The sequence below is a fragment of the Mercenaria mercenaria genome, chromosome 9 (assembly GCF_021730395.1).
Source record: "Mercenaria mercenaria strain notata chromosome 9, MADL_Memer_1, whole genome shotgun sequence".
Taxonomy (NCBI): Eukaryota; Metazoa; Mollusca; class Bivalvia; order Venerida; family Veneridae; genus Mercenaria; species Mercenaria mercenaria.
Genome location: NC_069369.1, coordinates 6,404,734 through 6,424,947, shown reverse-complemented (window position 1 = coordinate 6,424,947; position 20,214 = coordinate 6,404,734). Strand labels below are relative to the sequence as shown.

Below are 20,214 nucleotides of genomic sequence, written 5' to 3'. Positions count from 1 at the left end.
AACTCAACCATTCCTCTTCACTAGAATATGTTTTTACGTTTTTGTTTCTGGTATTAGTTATTTTTGTTTTCTGTTTTCCTGCTTGTTTGTATTTTTGTTTTTGTCCAGCTTATACAATTGTCTTGTCTACGGTGAATACAAATTATGTCTGCTTGAAACTGTTCCCCTTCATCTTTGGTCGCAATATCTCAAGTGATCAGCTGTACATATTACCCAATGGGTAATGATTTAAACCTCTATAGAGCGGCCATAGGGTTATTTTACGGTAAATTTCCCAAAAAAGCTTTTCAAGAAAGAAAAAATGTACATGCACTTTTTTTGCTCTGACTTGCTAATTATTTTCTTTACATCTTGCATTACTTTCGCTTAAGAATTATGTCACATTTTACATATTGTTTTCTAAACATAGAATTTGCATTTATGTTATTTACTCTAGTACTAATGTCTGGAGATGTTGAACAAAATCCAGGCCCTCAAAATAATGAAAACAAAAATCCCAGTATATCTATTCTTCACTTAAATATAAGATCTTTAAGAAATAAAATTGAATTTATACAAGATAACCTCCTTGATTTCGACATACTCTGCTTCACAGAGACACATCTTACTGACATTGTTGAAAATGAAAAATTGTTTATTCAAGGTTATAACAACTGTTTGTATCGTCGAGATTCTACTGCACACTCAAGTGCAATTTTGATATACGTTTCTAAAAAAATAGTATCTTGCCGAAAACTAGAATTTGAAAATCCTTCAGTAGATGCTATTTGGTTAGAAGTTAAATTAGGTATTATGTCTTTTTTACTGTGCTGCGTTTACCGACCCGCCAATAAGCCTGTAGCATTTTGGAACGATTTAGCGGTAATGCTAGACAATGCTTTAGATATGAATGAAAACTTAATTGTCGTTGGAGATATAAATGAAGATCAGTTTAAACATAATTGCCACTTAAAACAGATCATGCTTTTGTATAATCTAGATAATGTAGTCACAAATCCGACACGGGTCACGGCGACCTCATCTACACTTATAGATCCAGTTCTAGTTTCTGATGATTTATCGTGTCTACACAGTGACGTTTTTACAGTTCCTGACAATATCAGTGATCATAAAGCGACTTGTGCATTTTTCAAAGCCCCGTTTTCTTGTCAAATGTCCAATAAAAAGGGAAAATATGGTTATACAATAGAGCCGACTTTCAGTCCCTAAATAACTATATTGCAAATGCTGATTGGTCGTTTCTTAACTCTATTAACGTTAATGATGGTGGCAGTTTTATTTACTGAATACTATTAGATTATATGAAAAAGTGTTATACCATATAAAGAAGTCACTATCAGACCATACGACAAACCATGGTATGATTCAACCATAAGACTGTATTCTCGCAAACGTGATAGACAAAAATCCATTGCCAATTTCTACTCATAATACAAACCATTGGAATACTTATAAAAAATTAAAAACAAAGTAAACAATTTAAAAAAAACATGCCAGAGAAAATTTTATGTTAATTTGGAGGACAGCCTTGTCGATTTGAATACAAACAATCAAAAACAATATTGGAAGCTTCTGCGTAGTTTCTTAAAACTAAAACTTTTTCAGAAGTTATCCCCCCTTTGAAAACTTGTAATTCCGACGGCACAGAAACGTACCACTTCTCTGACTCTGAAAAAGCTAATTGTCTAAATGAATACTTTGCATCAATATCCACACCTTGATGACGTTGATGAAGTGCCATCGCATATGCCCGACTATACAGATGCTAGTTTATCTACTATAGAAATACAAGAATCAGAAATTCAGGACATAATTAAAATCTTAGATATTAATAAAGCGGTCGGTGAAGACCTAATTAGTCATAAAGTATTGAAAAAAATTTGTAAAACAATTTCCAAACCTCTTTGTACATTATTCCAATAGGTCTTTGTCAGAATGTGTTTTTTCCTGAAATTTGGAAATCAGCAATTGTAATGCCACTTTTTAAGAAAGGAGATAATAAATTGACTTCTAATTATCGTCCTATTTCACTTTTAAGTTGTCTAGGAAAACTTATGGAAAGAATTCTACACAAACACATGTATAAAACCATTTGGTAGCTAATCAACTTATTTACTCTAAACAATCCGGCTTTTGAAAGGACATTCTACGGTTTATCAATTATTAGATATGTACCATCAAATTGTTCAATCTTTAGAAACCAAAACTTATACTTGTATTGTATTTTGTGACATCTCTAAGGCCTTTGATAGAGTTTGGCACAAAGGTCTCCTTTATAAACTACAACTAAATGGTATCAAAGGAAATTTGTTAAAATGGACCAAGATTAATCTTGAAAACAGAAACCAGAAAGTTTTTGTTGGCTCTTCTTTATCTGAACCTCGCAGCGTCAATGCCGGGGTGCCCCAAGGCTCAGTCCTTGGGCCCCTTTTCTTTCTAGTATATGTTAATGACATCATTGAGAATTTGTTATGTATTGCACGTCTTTTTGCGGATGACACTTCTTTAGCATGTTTCTACATCTTCTTTGACTGATCTTGAAGGAATTGTTAACCATGATCTTGCCATGATAAATGCATGGTCTAAAAATGGCTTGTAGATTTTTAATCCGAATAAAACAGAAGCAATGTTTTTTACTTTACAACAAAAAAATCAACAAACCATTTTTGACATTTGATAACGTACCTGTAAGATTTGTTGAACGACACAAACACTTAGGTTTAACACTAAGTTCAAATGAAAATGGCATGACCACATTGACCAAATAACTACATCAGCTTCAAAATTGTTAGGTATGATGAGAAAATTAAAGTTTTACTCTTAATAGACAGACTCTTTATCAAATATATATATCTTTCTTAAGACCTGTTTTAGAATATGCTTCTGTAGTGTGGACGGCTGTACTCAGTACGAAAAAGAAACACTAGAAAAAAATTCAACATGAAGCAGCCCGTATATGTAACTGGACTTTCCCGGTCTGTCTCAATTCAAAATTTATATCAGGAATTAACTGGCTCTCACTATCTGACAGACGATTATATCAAAAACTTTTAATCACATTTAGAATTCGCAATGGTGATGCGCCCGAGTATTTGAATAATATTTTTCCAAACATTGTCAACGATTCTACACATTACAACTTAAGAAACGCTGAAATTTTATAATCCTCAGTCGAAGAACTCAGATATTTTCTAATTCCTTTGTGCCTTCTGCTATTGATATTTGGAACAATTTGAGTCCTGAAAAAAGAGCCACTAACACCTTATCAAGTTTTAAAAGATTGTTAAAAAATACCGTTTTTCCAACTACAGAAACTCCAAAATGGTATCTTGTAGGAGAAAGAAAATTTTCTATAATTCATGCAAGGCTTAGAAACGCGTGCAGTAATTTGAATTTTCATTTATTTTGCAACCATCTGTCTCAGGACTCAATCTGTTCTTGTGGAGAAGATATTGAAGACGTTAAACATTTTCTTTTCACTTGTACGATATATTCAAATAAAAGGATTAAACTTTTCCACGATCTAAGGCAATTTCATCCTTTAAATACCCAACTTCTTTTAGTTGGTAATTCCGAATTGTCATATGAAGACAACTGCAAAATATTCTGCTCAGTCCAACATTACATAAAATCAACCAAACGCTTTTGAGACTCACCATATTTAGCAGGCAATATTATTCAATTTATTCATATATAATTATATAAGTTTATTATTGACAAGACCCCAGTTGTTTCTTTTTTATGTTCTTTTTCCCCAAATGTAGTACATGTTAATGCAATTGAATTGTATCTTTTTTTTTTTGTACTCTACTCTTATATCTTTTTGTACACTGACTAGTCACAAATATGTTTGTCTATATAAGTCACATGTACTCGTTTCTCCTTTTTAAAGTTTTTTTCCCTAATGTAGTACATGTTAATGCAAATTAATTGCATCATTTTCACTCTTACATCTATCTATACATTGCCACTAATCACAAATGTGATTGCTTTTATAAGTACACATGTACTTGTACCTCATACTTATTTCAACTCTTTTTTTTTTCTTTCCATTTTTTTGTAGCTATTATATTGTAAATTTATTATTTACCACACATGTACCTGATTAGTTGTCATTGTTGTAAATTAAATATGTAAATATTTGCATTAGGGAAGACCCGTTACTAATGTTGCGAGAACTTGTGGGTCGACCCTTTTGCCTATTATATGTACAATTGACGTAGTTATCTGTTTATATATGTAGCGAACCCCTTAGTCGAGCGGTTGCGAGGTGGCTCTATAAGAGGTGCTACACGAGTTCGCCTGGGCCCGGCTGGTGGCAAACATAGATTATGGATAGATTCAGTTAACTTTATAAGATATAACGGAGTGATATTAACTTAAGCAGAACTTTTATTACCATGTTAACAGTGCAAACTATTATAAATAACATGACATGCAATATTCAACTCAGTAATTCATAAATGACATTAGTAATAAATGTTAATTATATATTATATATATCAGTTCACAATATTCTTGCTGTGCACCTTGGTTTAATCACTACACGTCTTTACAGTTTGTTTTAAACTACTTAAACACAAAATGAAAGTTCCACTATTCCAATTTATATTCATATAAATTGAAAGGCACTCATTGAAACAGATCACTTTTGGGAATACTCTTTACACCACTTTAAATTAGGTTCATAAATCATTCAGCAACGATAGTGTCCGAATTATATTAGATAAACTCCGGTAAATACTTATGTCGCACACTGTACAAATTAGACACTAAAAATTACGCACTGTACACTAGATCTATAACCCAGGGTATAATGCTAAGGTTTACAAAGGTATCCGGGCTATTGGTATAGCATAACTATAACCATTGGTATAATTGTATAGATGGTATAATTGGTATAACTCTATTTGGTATAATTGGTATGCAACATCTTCATCTGGTTAATTCTCGTAAATAATTAGGTTTAACACTAAACAAATGGATTTACCACACTTAGGCACTTTTTCGGTTGGTATAATAATTATTAGGCACTTGTAGATCTAATATGATAGATCCAGAATCACTATACCCCGGTATAAACACTGGAGATGGAGATTCCTATAAGGAACTTATATATTTATAACATTACGCCACTTAGTCGTTTATTTGTTTAATACCAATAACGGTAAGACTCTACCTCTTCTTGTGACATGGTTGGTATATGATGGTATACGACGATATAGACTACTTGTCTATGGTATTTATACCAGTTGGTGAGCGGACCGCCAGCCTGGGTGTTTACAATACCCAATTGAATTTCGCGCCACTTGACCTTTTTATATGTGAGATTTCGTCACATCTCGCACGCGCCACGAGATTTAAACACAGCAATGACGGACAAAACACAGTAGTAAATGGAAATTTCACACTTCTTCACGAATTACGGACACACAACACGATGTCATATGAAAACTTTGATGGGAATTTAAAGTATTGAACACATATATTGATTTCATAAGTATTTAGGCATTTTAGTAAACTTTAAAAGAACTAACGAGCATCGTACCTCAGAACAGTTATTGGCGATTTCAAGCGATAAACAAGTTCAAATATACGAGTCCAATATACAGGTGCACAGCTACAAATAAATCTGTAAACATGAAAAACAGTTCAAATGGTCATCAAAACACACGATGTTAAAATGAATTTTACATTTACTTTTCGTAATAATATCAGAATGAACATTTAAAACACAGGGAAAACCAAGTGGGTGGGTAAGATTAACATCGTACCACAGATAAGAAAATATGCTAATTCATTATGATATAAATGTAGAGCCCGATTCTGTGAATCAGAACAATGATAAAACTAAGTCTTTATCTATTCTTAACTGATAATTGGTGAATTAAAATAGGGAACTTCAAAATTTCATGATATCAAATAAATGTGGAGACAATCAAGATACTGGGCCGTTACATTGCCCCCCTCCATAAAAATTTTGGTCTCCCAAAAATATGCAGACTCAAGGTTTGATTGACAGAAATATATATACTAAGAAACTAACCCAATGACAGTACAATATTGTTATACTAACTATTACTGTCGGAATGACTAAAGACACCAGCAACTCTAAACTACATGTTAATTGCAATATATATAACGACAGTGATATTTAAAGTGATAACTAAACTTGCATGATATAACTGTACAGAAGAACATTCATACAAAATCAGTATCTCAGCAGTATACCTAAACGGACAAAACATATACCTGTAATGTTGATAATAAGTAAATGTCATCCTTTACTTAAACTTTGTAAGATTCAAAATTTGAACAAGTTCAGTTCAGCTTATATATTAAATGCTTTTTAAAAGTGAAAACTGTCAACTTTAACATTAACTATTCGGGAAATCAAGAACAATTCAACAACAGATATCTAGCACAACATATACCAATACAATGTTTATAATCATTTTTATTATGCTGCATATTTTAACACTATCAAGTCTCTCTATGTATGAATTAATATCCTAACACTTTCATCAGTTTTACCCAAAAGTTTCAATCCCAACCAACATTTAATTTATACTCCCAAATAGGTCAATTCCTAGCGTCCCAATTTATAAGCCTTCATTGGCATAACGTTTGCACCAACCACACTACACTCCTCTATCTTCGCGATTGTTGCGTTCACTAGACCTGGGAGGCGATAATAACATGCCTCATAATCATTTCGTAGAGATAACGAACATCATGGGGTAAAGTTCTAAGGTCACAGGCTCCATTTCGTAGGAAATTTAATATGAATCGGAATGAGCAGGGTCCCTGTCAATAAAGTATCGGTTGCCATATATTGGCGTCATTCCATCTGGTCCAACAATTTTGGCCAGCAAGGAGTTGGGGTCTTGTTGTAATGTCACACGAGAGGTCTCAAACCTTTGCCCTCCAATATTAAGGATGATCCTTTCTTTCTGGGTCTTTTGCATTTCGGGAATTATTGATTTATCGTCCAGGATAGAACCAGTGCTCGTGCACTCATCGGTCTGATCTGTATCATTAGTAACTCCACTTTCATTTTGATTATCAATGTCATTTTCATGGGACTCCTTAGTATCACTCGCTATTTCTTTTTCTTCTGAAGCGTCACCTTTTTCATTTACAACTTTCACTGAATTGCTCTTAGGATTATCTTCTGGATCACTTACATTCTGTTTCTCAAACAACTTCTCTTTGTTAAAACTGATAGCATTGAGCTTTATCTTTTCAATGCGCACACTACACTCTTTAGTTATATTTGACTCTGACTTTTCATTTCTCACTTTTCCTTTATCATTCTGGCCACATTCACTATCATTGTGTTTCTCATCTTGTGTCTTTTCTCCCAAACCTGAGTCACTTATCCCTTCATTGCTTTTGCACTTTGTACCAATTTCACTACTATCAGCTTCACTTGCAGGGACATTACTCACAAGTTTTACTGTAACTTCTTTTTCTCTATTTAATTCACTTTTACTTCTCTCTTTTTGTTCATCTTTCTTTTTAACCATCGATGTTGCACTTACAGTATTACATATCTCAGCACTTGTTTGACTTTTCTTTTCTTCCTTCGAATCTTTTGCTGTACGTTTCACTTCCGTTTTTATCTCGGAAATTTCTTTCCTTTTGTTTGTCTGGCAGCACTTTCGTAATTTTTCTTTCACTGTTTGTCCCATTACACTTATTACTTTTATCTTTCCTCTGTGAATTTCTCCTTCCCTATTCTCTTGATCCTCCTGCCTTTTCTTATTCTCATTAGTGTAGTTTTTCTTTTCAGTATTTTATCATCATTCTCCTTACTATTCTCTGTACAACCCTTTGTCTGTGCTTTATCGGACTTACTACTTTCCGGATGATTCCCAGTGTTCTTTTCTGATGTCAGCTTTGATGATTTTGAACTTCCATTGCTTTTTATATGTTCGATTTTGTTATCTCTATCTTCCTTTTTCCTAATCTTATCTTTGTCCGTATTTAAACTCTTTGGTTCACTATTTTCTGCTTTTTCTAAGTCCCTGACCTTGTATTCAACCTCTTTGCCTTTACTAACTTTTGCACTATTGGGAACTTTTTCTCCACTTTTGGACTTGTCATTTCTATCAGTGTCACTTTTATTCTCTTTCCTCTTTTCACACCTTTCACTTTTTTCTGTTTTAGAATTCTGATTACTGTGGACACTCTTTCGGTTTCCATATTTATCTTTGCCTTGTGCTGCCACATTCTTGTTTGTTTTAATAACACGTTCTTCATCTTTGCATTTTGTACTTTCTCTGTCAGTTTTGTCTTAACATTCTCTTTCTTCCTCTTTATGATTTTCTCTCTCTGCTCGTTACTCTCAATTTCATGGCTTCTTTTGCTCCTTTTTCAGTCCCTTTCTGCACTACCCTCCTATCACTACTTTCTTTTACACTTGTTTCTTCTTCTTAATATTACTGGATAATCCCCTTCACTTTCACTTTCACTCTGGGATGAGTCATAGAGTTTGAATTTTGACCATGATCTTTTCTTCTTCTTAATCCTTAAACTTCCACTGTCACTTACTCCCGACTTTGAACTTTCTTACGTTTCTGACGTATCGTCACTGCCACTTTCACTTGATGTACTACATGTAGACTCTGAATCACTCGAGAATGTTTCACTTCCAGTTTCTTTCTTCTTATCAGTCTTACTTCTATTTAACCTTGAATCTATCTCATCTTGACATGGAGTCCCTTCGGAGAAATCAAACTCCTCCTCACTTACATCTTCTAATTCCATTTTAAAACTTTTGCTTACTACTTTCCTGTCTGGGTTACTATTGGTGTAATTGGAGTCTTCAACATACTTGTAATTTCATCATCTATTCCTGATTCTTCACTTTCCTCATTTATACCAACCATTGTTGGGCCGTATTCTTTTGTAACAATCTTATATTTCTAAGATATTCTGGTTCTACACTTTTAATTATCTTGGGCAGGGCATCTCTCTTCCATTTAATTAATTTATCTACTGCCCCTTCTCTTCCACCATCAGGGTCCATTAATTCAAAGTCTTCTGTTCTAACATTTTAAACATTTTTGGGTGCCTTATATGATCTTCGGGTGAATAGTCGTCTACATCTCCTGCACTGATACATAAAGTGGCTGTGTTTTTCTTGGGCATGACGACACGCAATTTTGGTGTTTTTCAAATGTTACATTTTGACATATCACGCACAACCACTGAAACAAAAGGAAATACTTTATGAACATTGGGAAAAACATATGAAAAAAAAAAGTATTAATATATATATTTTTAATGTTTTAATTTTTCATAGAACAGGGGACCTTTAGCACCGTTCTTGTGGTCTGAATATTGGATCCTGATGCCCTTCGTATCGTTTAAGTCGGTCATGATGTACTACCTTAGGTTTAGCACGTCTGCCTTGCTGTATTTGATATACTATGTCATTTAGTTTTTTTAAAAAACCTCATAAGGTCCAGTCCATCGTCTGGTTAGCTTTGCACTTAAACCCGCTTTAATCTTCGGATCATATAGCCATACCATGTCGCCAACCGCATATGAATTCTCACTTAATCTATGTCATACTGGCGTTTCTGAGACTCGCTCGCGATCGCAAGATTCTTTCGTGCTACGTTGTGTACCTTATCAATTATCTCTGAGAGATTAATCGCGTAATCGGTTTCAGTAATTTTGCTAACGTTTTCAGGACTCCCTATTGCTAGATCAATTGGTAATCCTTTCGCGCCCAAACATCAACATACTTGGGGAAAAAACCTGTGCTTTCTTGTACAGAGGAATTATATGCCATTGTAAGAATAGACAAGTAGGAGTCCCAGTCCTTATGGTTTGCAGACACAAATTTCGATAACATATTGGCTATACTTTTGTTTGCGGATTCGGCTAATCCGTTTGATTGTGGTCTAAAGGCTGTTGTTCTTGTCTTTTCTGACCCAAAATTTTACCACATTTCCTTGAAAGTCTGAGACTCAAAGTTTGATCCTTGGTCAGAATGTATTTGTTTTGGCACACCAAACACTGATACAAACTTCTCAACTAGTTTGTTTGCTACGGTTGTAGCTTCTTGGTTTCTGATGGGAACAGCCACCAGCCATTTAGTAAAATAGTCTATTATTGTGAGTACATACTTGTTTCCATGGTTGCTTCTCGGAAAAGGACCCATTATATCGATACCAACTCTTTCTAAAGGAGCTCCGACATTATATTTCTTAAGAGCAGATTTGGCTTTTCTGACAGGACCTTTCCTGGAAGCACAAACATCACACGACTTGACCCAGTTACTTATATCATGTTTCATTTTAAACCAAAAGAACCTCTGTCTTACTTTTGCTAGGGTTTTACGTATTCCTAGATGTCCACCAGATGGACTGTCGTGTAATTCCTTTAACACCTCGGGAATCAAACTTCTAGGCAATATTACACGATATTGGTATGATTTACCATCAACTCCAACCCACTGATGGTACAAAATTTGACTGATTATCTTCAGTGAGTCTAGCCTGTTCCAGTAATACTTGAGTTCAACAGAACTCGGTGCAACTTCAGACCAGTTAGGTCTTAAGTTTTCATTTACCCATTGTTTTACTGTATTTATTACGGTGTCGCTATCCTGTTTAGGGCAATTGATTCTTGACTAAGAATTCCATCATTTTCCTTATCTGTGTTCTCGCATGTGTGGATATTCATACATCCATTATCACATGCCGTCCTGAGAACTGTTACTCTCTCTTCCTTACTCGCTAGTTTGTCATCAACGTTTTCTTTCTCAACTATTGACCTGTTATCCTCAGTGATGGGGTACATGACCGGCATCTCAGACCCACTACTGGCTTTCCCCGAACTATCAACAGTTTTTAACATTGTACTCTTTGTGAAACTCTGATAAACGTTTATCGGGCCCTGACAAGCATCTACCAGATCTGGGGTTCCACAATCTTTCACGTGACTACAGCCGTCTTTATCACTCTTACATAAGTTCTGACAAACTTTAACGTCAGAAGTTAATTCATAGTTTGTCTTCGTAGAACTTTCTTTTCTATCACATACTTCACTTTTACGGGCTGACACAAATGTGTCTTCCCGCTTTTATGGAATACCTAATCTCAGCCCTATCGCAGTAGCTGCAACCTTCTAGAATACAGGGTCGCCTAGACAAAGCATCGGCATTTGAATGAACTCTACCGGCTCTGTGTGTAATTTCAAAATTATACGTCGATATACTTCTAGCCATCTGGCTATTTGGCCTTCCGGATTTTGAAATTGGTGAGCCATCTCAAAGCTCCATGATCACTTCTAATGAGGAAATGACGGGCCCAAAAAAATAATGGTGATAATGCTTAACAGCACAAATCACAGCAAGTAGCTCTCGCCGAGTCACGCAGTAGTGTCTTTCTGGTTTTGATAGACACTTACTGTAATAGGAGATACCTTTTCTGTATCTCCTTGCTGTTGGGACAGCACAGCACCTATTCCTACTGCACTAGCATCGGTGTCAAGAATATAAAGACCTTCCGACCTAGGATAGGCCAATATAGGTGCTCTGTTAAGGCCATTTTCAACTTACTGAATGCGTTTTCACAATTCATCTGTCCATAAGTAACTTTGTCCTTTTTCAGTAAGTTTGTGCAACGGTTTTGCAATTGTAGAGAAACTCTTGACAAATTTTTTGTAGTATGAACAAAGTCCAAGAAGCTCCTCAGTTCACGGACGTTACGGGGCGTTCTCCAATTTTTCACATCCTCTATCTTTCGAGGATCAGTGGTAATACCATCTTCACTCACCAAATGTCCCAGAAAAGACACTTGAGTTTGAAAAAGAACACATTTTTCAGGACTGAGTTTTAAGTTAGCTTCACTTATTCTTGTAAATATGGTATCAAGACTTTCTATATGTTCATCAAAAGTTTTTGAATAACAGATTATATCGTCAAGGTATACCAAACATTTTCCACGTAAGACCTACCAAAATGCGCTCCATCAATCTCTCAAAGGTCGCAGGCGAGTTACAAAGTCCAAATGGCATAACGGTGAATTGCCACAAGCCACATCCTTGGACTGCAAACGCTGTCTTATGTTTATCTTTTTCGGCCATACCAACTTGCCAAAATCCTGATTTACAGTCAAGGGTACTAAACCAAGCTGAACCTGATAATGCGTCTAGAGTATCGTCAATTCTTGGTAATGGTTGACTATCTTTTGAAGTACAATCGTTGACCCTACGGAAATCACAGCAAAAACGAATAGAACCGTTTGGTTTGGTTACCATTACCACTGGGCTACTCCAGGGACTAATCGATGGTTCGATTATGCGATTCTCAGCCATTTCTTTAATTTCTTTCTCGGCTGCTAGACGTTTAGCCAGAGGTACTCGGTATGGAGCTTGTTTAACAGGTCTTGCCGAACCTGTTTTCTATTGTATGTTCAACATATGTGTTCTTCCTATGTCATCAGAGCTTTTTGAAAACACATTTTGGTGTTTAATGAGAAGATTCTTCACTCTTTCTCCTTGTTCCTTGGAGAGTTGTTTGACAGCTTTATCATATACTTCACTAAGATGGGTTGGAACATCTTTTCTTTCTGTGGTTGATGATAGATCAACGGATTCCACATTAACTACTTCAGGGGACTTACTGCTTCAAAGAAAGCTGCATTAGTGTTTTTGTACACTGTATAAGGTTTCTTGCTTAAGTTTGCCACTCGGATTGGAACATCTCCCTTACGAATATCAGCCAAAGCCTTAGCAACCAATAAGCCACTTTTCTCTATAAAGTTGATTTTTAGGTTCGACTATGCCAATTGTCTCAGGTACTACACCAGTAGGCTTTCCAAGAACAATAACCTCAGTTTCAGGTGGTATGACGGTGTTTTCTTTTATTTGTATCCGACAACTAGTAAAACTTTCTGATACATCACGATGATAACATGGTATTTCTTCTTCATTTAGTTTCAAAATTTTTCTGCTAACGTCAATTTGACATTTATGGGATTTAAAGAAATCCATACCTAGTATACCGTCACTCTTAATATCTGCCAAATATACCATATGGTCAAAACTCTGAGAACCTATGAAAATTTTAGCCCGTATCTTTCCATGAAAGGGTGCCGTATCCCCAGTGGCAGTTGTCAAGGACATATTAATCGGTATTAAATTTGGTTTTGCTAATGGTGCCATATTTTCATACAATTCTCTGCGAAGGATGGTTACATTTGAACCAGTATCTGCTAACATCGATACATTGGTATTATTGATTTTTGCTGCTATGAAAATCCGTCATCTTTCGTCAACTTATCATTGTCTGTTAATGGTAACGAGTTGGACCTTTCATCTGAGATCGAATTTCGGTCCTCAAATTCGACTCGTTTCCGTTTCCCTGTGAGCATTTGATTTGGAAGATTGATATTTCCCTCTACCTGTTTGACCATTACCGATTTGCTCTCTGGTAAACTATTCTTGTAACCACCTCCCCCAACTGGTCCTACACCCTATTCGAATATTGCCCTATTATTAGATCGGTAATCTGACCTGTCACTTCTTTCTTGGTACATCTGGACCAGATCCATCAGTGTTTTCATTTTATTAGACAACTCATCTATTTTCTTATCTGTTTCACTTTGTTCAGGTTTTACATGCCTAACGTGGCTTCTACCACCCCTACTTTTGTCTGCTTCTTTATGGGCGTCTAACCTTACTGCTATTCTTTCAGCCTCACTTATAGTTTTTGGGCCTACTTCCCTAAGCCTTAATCTTATATCTGCCTCGGGCAATGCATCTATGAAATAATCTAAAGCCAGTAAATCAACGACTTCTGACGAAGCACTAGGATACGCCTTTCGCGTTAATTTTCTCACAGACTGTGCAAGTTCAGGTATAGTTTCATTACGACCTAATGATCTACTTTGTAGCCGAGAACGGAAAATTTCAGCTTTATGCACTGAGCCATAACGATTTTGCAAAGCTGACACTATAGAGTCGTAATCTCGTCTTTTGTCACTGTCCAACTCACATAGAATTGCACGGGCGGGCCCCACAATACTACTTGCCAAATATAAAGACTTTATATCATAACTCCACCTGTTTAAGTCAGCAACAATGCTGACCTGTGTTAAATATTCGTCTAAATCGTCAGACCCGTCGTAAGTTTGTGGTTTGAGTTTATTATATGTACTTTCATGGTATGCCTTAGTCGGTTGTCTGTTTAACCTGATTGTCACTTGGTATATGTACAGAACGATCTGGTATGAATTTGGGCACGTCTAATCAGTATTTGTGGACCATTGTTATTTGTGTCGTCACAGTTGTGGTTACTGCTGGTCGGTCCCCGTGGTATATACCTGCCACAATTGGACACATTCTCATTTGACAATTTGTGTCATTTGCAACCATAATGAATGTTTGCTTCGTTACTTGCAATAGTTTTCAAGTCATCTACCCGGTTTTGGGCGTAACTAAGTTTATCCTCAAATTCGGATAAAGAACCTCTTCCTTCTGATTTAACAGATTGTATACTTTGTATTAACTGACGTGCTAAGATCTCGGACTAAGTTTTCTAAATGATTATGGACACCATCTCCATCTCCAGCATTTACCGGGTAGGTGTATTCCGTGGAGTACACCTGTCAACATCTTCCGCTTGCTCACTAACATTATCGTCTTGTATTGATTCACAATCGCTTTCTTGCGGACGGCAATAATTGGCATGATCGTTAAAGGTTACAATACAGGAATCCTCCATTCTGTTCAAATAAGTTTACCACCGGGACCAGGACGTCTGATATTTTTAAAATTATAGATTTATGGAATCCAGTTATCAAACGCGAGATCCCACCGCTGCCACCAAATTTGTAGCGAACCCTTAGTCGAGCGGGTTTACGAGGTGGCTCTATAAGAGGTGCTACACGAGTTCGCCTGGGCCCGGCTGGTGGCAACATAGATTATGGATAGATTCAGTTAACTTTATAAGATATAACGGAGGTGATATTAACTTAAGCAGAACTTTTAAATAACCATGTTAACAGTGCAAACTATTATAAATAACATGACATGCAATATTCAACTCAGTAATTCATAAATGACATTAGTAATAAATGTTAATATATATATTTATATATCAGTTCACAATATTCTTGCTGTGCACCTTGGTTTAATCACTACACGGTCTTTACAGTTTGTTTAAACTACTTAAACACAGATGAAAGTTCCACTATTCCAATTTATATTCATATAAATTGAAAGGCACTCATTGAAACAGATCACTTTTGGGGAATACTCTTTTACACCACTTTAAAATTTGGTTCATCAATCATTCAGCAACGATAGTGTCCGAATTATATTAGATAAACTCCGGTAAATACTTATGTCGCACACTGTACAAATTAGACACTAAAAATTACGCACTGTACACTAGATCTATAACAGGGTATAATGCTAAGGTTTACAAAGGTATCCGGGCTATTGGTATAGCATAACTATATACCAGTTGGTTTTAATTGGTATAGATGGTATAATTGGTATAACTCTATTTGGTTAATTGGTATGCAACATCTTCATCTGATTAATTCTCGTAAATAATTAGGTTTAACACTAAACAAATGGATTTACCCACTTAGGCACTTTTTCGGTTGGTATTAATAATTATTAGGCACTTGTAATCTAATATGATAGATCCAGAAACACTATACACGGTATAAAACACTGGAGATGGAGATTCCTATAAGGAACTTATATATTTATAACATTATGCCACTTAGTCGTTTATTTGTTTAATACCAATAACGGTAAGACTCTACCTCTTCTTGTGACATGGTTGGTATATGATGGTATACGACGGTATAGACTACTTGTCTATGGTATTTATACCAGTTGGTGAGCGGACCGCCAGCCTGGGTGTTTACAATACACCAATTGAATTTCGCGCCACTTGACCTTTTATATGTGAGATTTCGTCACATCTCGCACGCGCCACGAGATTTAAACACAGCAATGACGGACAAAAACAGTAGTAAATGGAAATTTCACACTTCTTCACGAATTACGGACACCCCAAAAACGATGTCATATGAAAACTTTGATAGGTATTTAAAGTATTGAACACATATTATTGATTTCATAAGTATTTGGCATTTTAGTAACTTTTAAAGAACTAACGAGCATCGTACCTCAGAACAGTTATTGGCGATTTCAAGCGATAAACAAGTTCAAATATACGAGTCCAATATACAGGTGCACAGCTACAAATAAATCTGTAAACATGAAAAAACAGTTCAAATGGTCATCAAAACACACGATGTTAAAATGAATATACATTTACTTTTCGTAATAACATCAGAATGAACATTTAAAACACATGGAAAACCAAGTGGGTGGGGTAAGATTAACATCGTACCACAGATAAGAAAATATGCTAATTCCTTATGATATAAATGTAGAGCCCGATTCTGTGAATCAGAACAATGATAAAACTAAGTCTTTATCTATTCTTAACTGATAATTGGTGAATTAAAATAGGGAACTTCAAAATTTCATGATATCAAATAAATGTGGAGACAATCAAGATACTGGGCCGTTACATATATGTATATATTGGCAATAAAATATGTTTAAACCAGACAAGGAATTGTTGACGCACGCACGCACGCACAGACGACGGACGACTGGTGATCACAAAAGCTCACCTTGTCACTATGTGACATGTGAGCTAAAAACAATAGAAACTAAAATATCCAGAAAGTTTTATAGCAGCCAGTCCACAAGTTAAGTCAGAATTGAAGACAAGAACCTTCTTGATGTTGTTGTTTTTGGTTTTTTTTTTCGACAAATTAAAGACCAACCATGGACTTCTGTACAATGATATATAATCTGAAATGTATTATATGTGTTAATTCTAAATAAAAATCAAGAAAAAAATGGATCCAAAGGCGGCTGTTGAGGCGCCCCTTCCCCTCCAAGCACCCACTCTGAAATCTGACATGTATACATTGTGATTCCAAAAAATTGAGGTCAGTCATTTAATAGATGATTTTTTAGTCCCCTACCGGTTGAAAACCAGTTTCGGGGACTATAGGAATGCGCTTTTCCGTCCGTCCGTCCGCAATTTCGTGTCCGGTCCAGAACTCTATCATACATGAAGGGATTTAAATATTACTTGGCACAAATGTTCCCCATAATGAGACGACGTGTCATGCGCAAAACCCGGACCCCTTAAACTTAAAGGTCAAGGTCATAATTTGATGTCAAAGGTCAACAGGGCTTTTTTCCTGTCCGGTCCAGAACTCTGTCATCCATCAAGGGATTTTAATATTACTTGGCATAAATGTTCCCCAAGATGAGACTACGTGTCATGCGCAACACCCTGAACCCTAGCTTAAAGGTCAAGGTCACACTTTGAGATCAAAGGTCAATGGGACTTTTTCCTGTCCGGTCTATTACTTTGTCATGCAAAACAGGATTTAAATATTATTTGCACAAATATTCCCCTGGATGAGACAATGTGTTGTGCGCAACACCCAAGCCCTTAGCTGCAAGGTCAATGTCACACTTGGATGTCAAAGGCCAAAGGGGCTTTTTTCCTGTCCAGTCTGTAACTCAACAATCCTTAAAGGGATTTTAATATTACTTGGCAAAATGTTTACCACCTTGAGACAGAGTGTCTTGCGCAAGAACTTGGTCCCTAGGTCTAAGGTCATGGTCACACATAGAGGCCAAAGGTCAGATACAAGAATGAGTTTTTTCAGAGCATTTCTTCTTCATGTATGGAGGGATTTTGATGTAACTTGGCACAAATGTTCACCACAATGAGGCACCCTTTGTTTTTAGAATTACGTCCCTTTGTTATTACTATAAATAGATTATATTGTAACTTATTTATTACTGATCATAGGGAAAATTCGAGACCAGTTTTCTGTGGTACAACATGCATGTTACATCCAATTTTTAGGAGAGCATTTTGACCTATCTCTACCTGGTAAAGAGTTTCTTGTGGACTTATAAAGATTTTCATTTTTTTAAGGATTATTTCCCTTTGTTCTTACTATAAATAACTATTGACACCTTTTTTGATAATTGGCAAAAAATGCCATATGAAAATAACTGTAGGTTTATATACATATAAATTTTAATCCAAGTGTTTTGTTATAACATATTGTATATATAGTACAATATTGTTTTTACATAATTGACAGATATCAGTTCATAATGTTATACTGCAGTGGAGAAAATTAGGTGCCTTCCAGTAGGGGACTTTGTATTGCATGGCAATACTTTATTCACTTGTTTTACTTGCTTCGCTCGCAAAGCACGATATCAATAGAATCTATAACTGCTGAAGAAGAGGGATGAAATATAATCAAATTGGTCTGTTAAATTTACAATTTTTTTGAAGATGACGAGTATACGCCGACGGTATATCTGCAAACGACTTTTTCCGAGAAGGCTTATGTCCCTAGAACCTGTTAGAAATGCCGCGCCCCCTCTAAATCAAAATCCTGGATCCGCCCCAGGGATCAACCAGTTAGGCCAGAAAGGAATGTGTTTCTAGTTTCCTTGATTGTTTTTCTTTTTTGTATCGAAGGACAGAACACCAAACAAAATTCTCAATTTTTAACTAACGCAATATGATGTAGACACCAAGGGAGACTTCCTTGAAGAAAAAGTAAACATGCTGTCTTTTTCTGCTTGCATAATCCTATAGAATTATCTGGAAATAAAGACAATTTGAAACTTCGAACATGTTGTTATATATTTTCGGGTCCTCTTGGACCTTTGCTGAATTCCTTTACAAATACAATATCCTGATATCAAGAAGTGTTTTATAGAGGAAATGGCCTCTTCTTGTTGCTGTGGCACTATTTAAACTGAACTTAACTCTTGACAGCTAGAAAACATTGATTTCTAGGTGGCGTTTGACATTTGCATGTACCATGGCGTCAGATGCACAGACTGAATAAAACCTGGTCCGCAATAATTTAATGTGACTACAGTTTTTGGTTCCAGTCGATTGTCTTTGTGTTCTGACTACATTTAAGCAATTAATACCTAATAGCTAAAATACTATAAAATAAACCAGATACCAAAAATAATTTCAAAATATAATGCCAGAAAACTATAATTTCAAATGTTATACATGTGTATTAAGAATTCATACAGTATAAAGGCAATGCTTTATAAAAGAACAGCTGTTGCATATTATCTAACATTTTCATTAAAATGGTTATGTCTATACCTGTATGCAAGGTGGGTGAAAAATAAATACCAGACAGAAAAATTAAAATCTGTTATATTCAAAATTTGTTTTATAGATGAACTTGAATTGAAACATTTTGGCACATGCATCTATAAGTGTTTGTATAATTTCCAGCTTGAAAAACCAGAATTTTGCTCTATATATGGAATCTATTGAAAATTGGTCTTTCATATATAAAAATGGTTATTTATTTTAAAAGTTCTAAACTATTTAAAGTTTTTACCCCTCTAGAAGAAGAGATATAGGCATAGCCACTAGAAAAACGAAGTAAAAATGCACATAATTCTTTTTATACAGTGACATACTCAAGCATAATATTATTACAGAGCAGATAAATCATGGTGTCTTATTTAAAGTGGTATTATGCACATCTTAGCGTTTTTGGTGACTTAGTGTTTTGAAAAATTTTCAAGTTTGTATATATAGATTGCAACAATAAAAAGAAACAAAACAGACAAACCATTCGACCCTGCAAACAACAATCCAATTAAAGCAGACAACCCAAAATAACAATACAGCTGCTGTATTTTATTATGTTCTTGAAAAGTGCTGATGTTTAACCAGTCCTTACATAAATATCAATTGAGGTGAATCAAAGGCAAAGCAAAATCTTTCTCCCAGTGGCCCCCGGATCTTAAAGACCGCTGCTGTACCACTACTACATGAGGCCAGGGAGTCCAACATGTGGGTGACATCATACAAGTCATGTGCGAAAAATGTTCACCTAACAAAAATTTGATGGCACAACAGTATTTTAGTAATATAGGTACATATAGTGTTAGAAAACAATACAAAACGTTATGTGACGGAATAGACTTCTGGAAAGTCATTGGTCCTGACCGGAGTTTTTGCACTAGGTCCGACGATTTCTGAGCAACTGCCGGACCGTATGTCCGAAGCTTTGTGGGAGAAATATTTAATTAAAAGACGGAATGCGAATCCAGTCATACCATGTCAATCAT

The 20,214-nt window shown here is 35.5% G+C and overlaps 2 protein-coding genes across 2 annotated transcripts; both read right to left on the bottom strand.

Moving 5' to 3' along the window:
* Window positions 1–6,779: 6,779 nt before the first annotated feature.
* On the bottom strand, window positions 6,780–7,694 carry LOC128559660 (uncharacterized). Its single transcript, XM_053551978.1, has one exon. It carries the CDS (start codon window positions 7,692–7,694, stop codon window positions 6,780–6,782), a length of 915 nt encoding a protein of 304 aa, XP_053407953.1.
* A 14-nt stretch (window positions 7,695–7,708) lies between these two features.
* LOC123547667 (cylicin-1-like) lies at window positions 7,709–8,772 on the bottom strand. Its single transcript, XM_053551977.1, has 2 exons — window positions 8,579–8,772; window positions 7,709–8,285 (listed from the first exon to the last, which is right to left on the bottom strand). The coding sequence occupies exons 1-2, from the start codon at window positions 8,770–8,772 to the stop codon at window positions 7,709–7,711; spliced, it is 771 nt and encodes a 256-aa protein (XP_053407952.1).
* Window positions 8,773–20,214: the final 11,442 nt, after the last annotated feature.

Bases quoted from the DNA above. Each gene is read 5' to 3' on its own strand.
- LOC123547667 (XM_053551977.1), bottom strand. From the start codon at position 8,772: ATGGAATTAGAAGATGTAAGTGAGGAGGAGTTTGATTTCTCCGAAGGG. The intron at 8,286-8,578 runs GTAAGAAAGTTC...CAAAACTGACAG, and splicing joins AGTGACGATACGTCAGAAAC to AGAAAGTACAAAATGCAAAG.
- LOC128559660 (XM_053551978.1), bottom strand. From the start codon at position 7,694: ATGGGACAAACAGTGAAAGAAAAATTACGAAAGTGCTGCCAGACAAAC.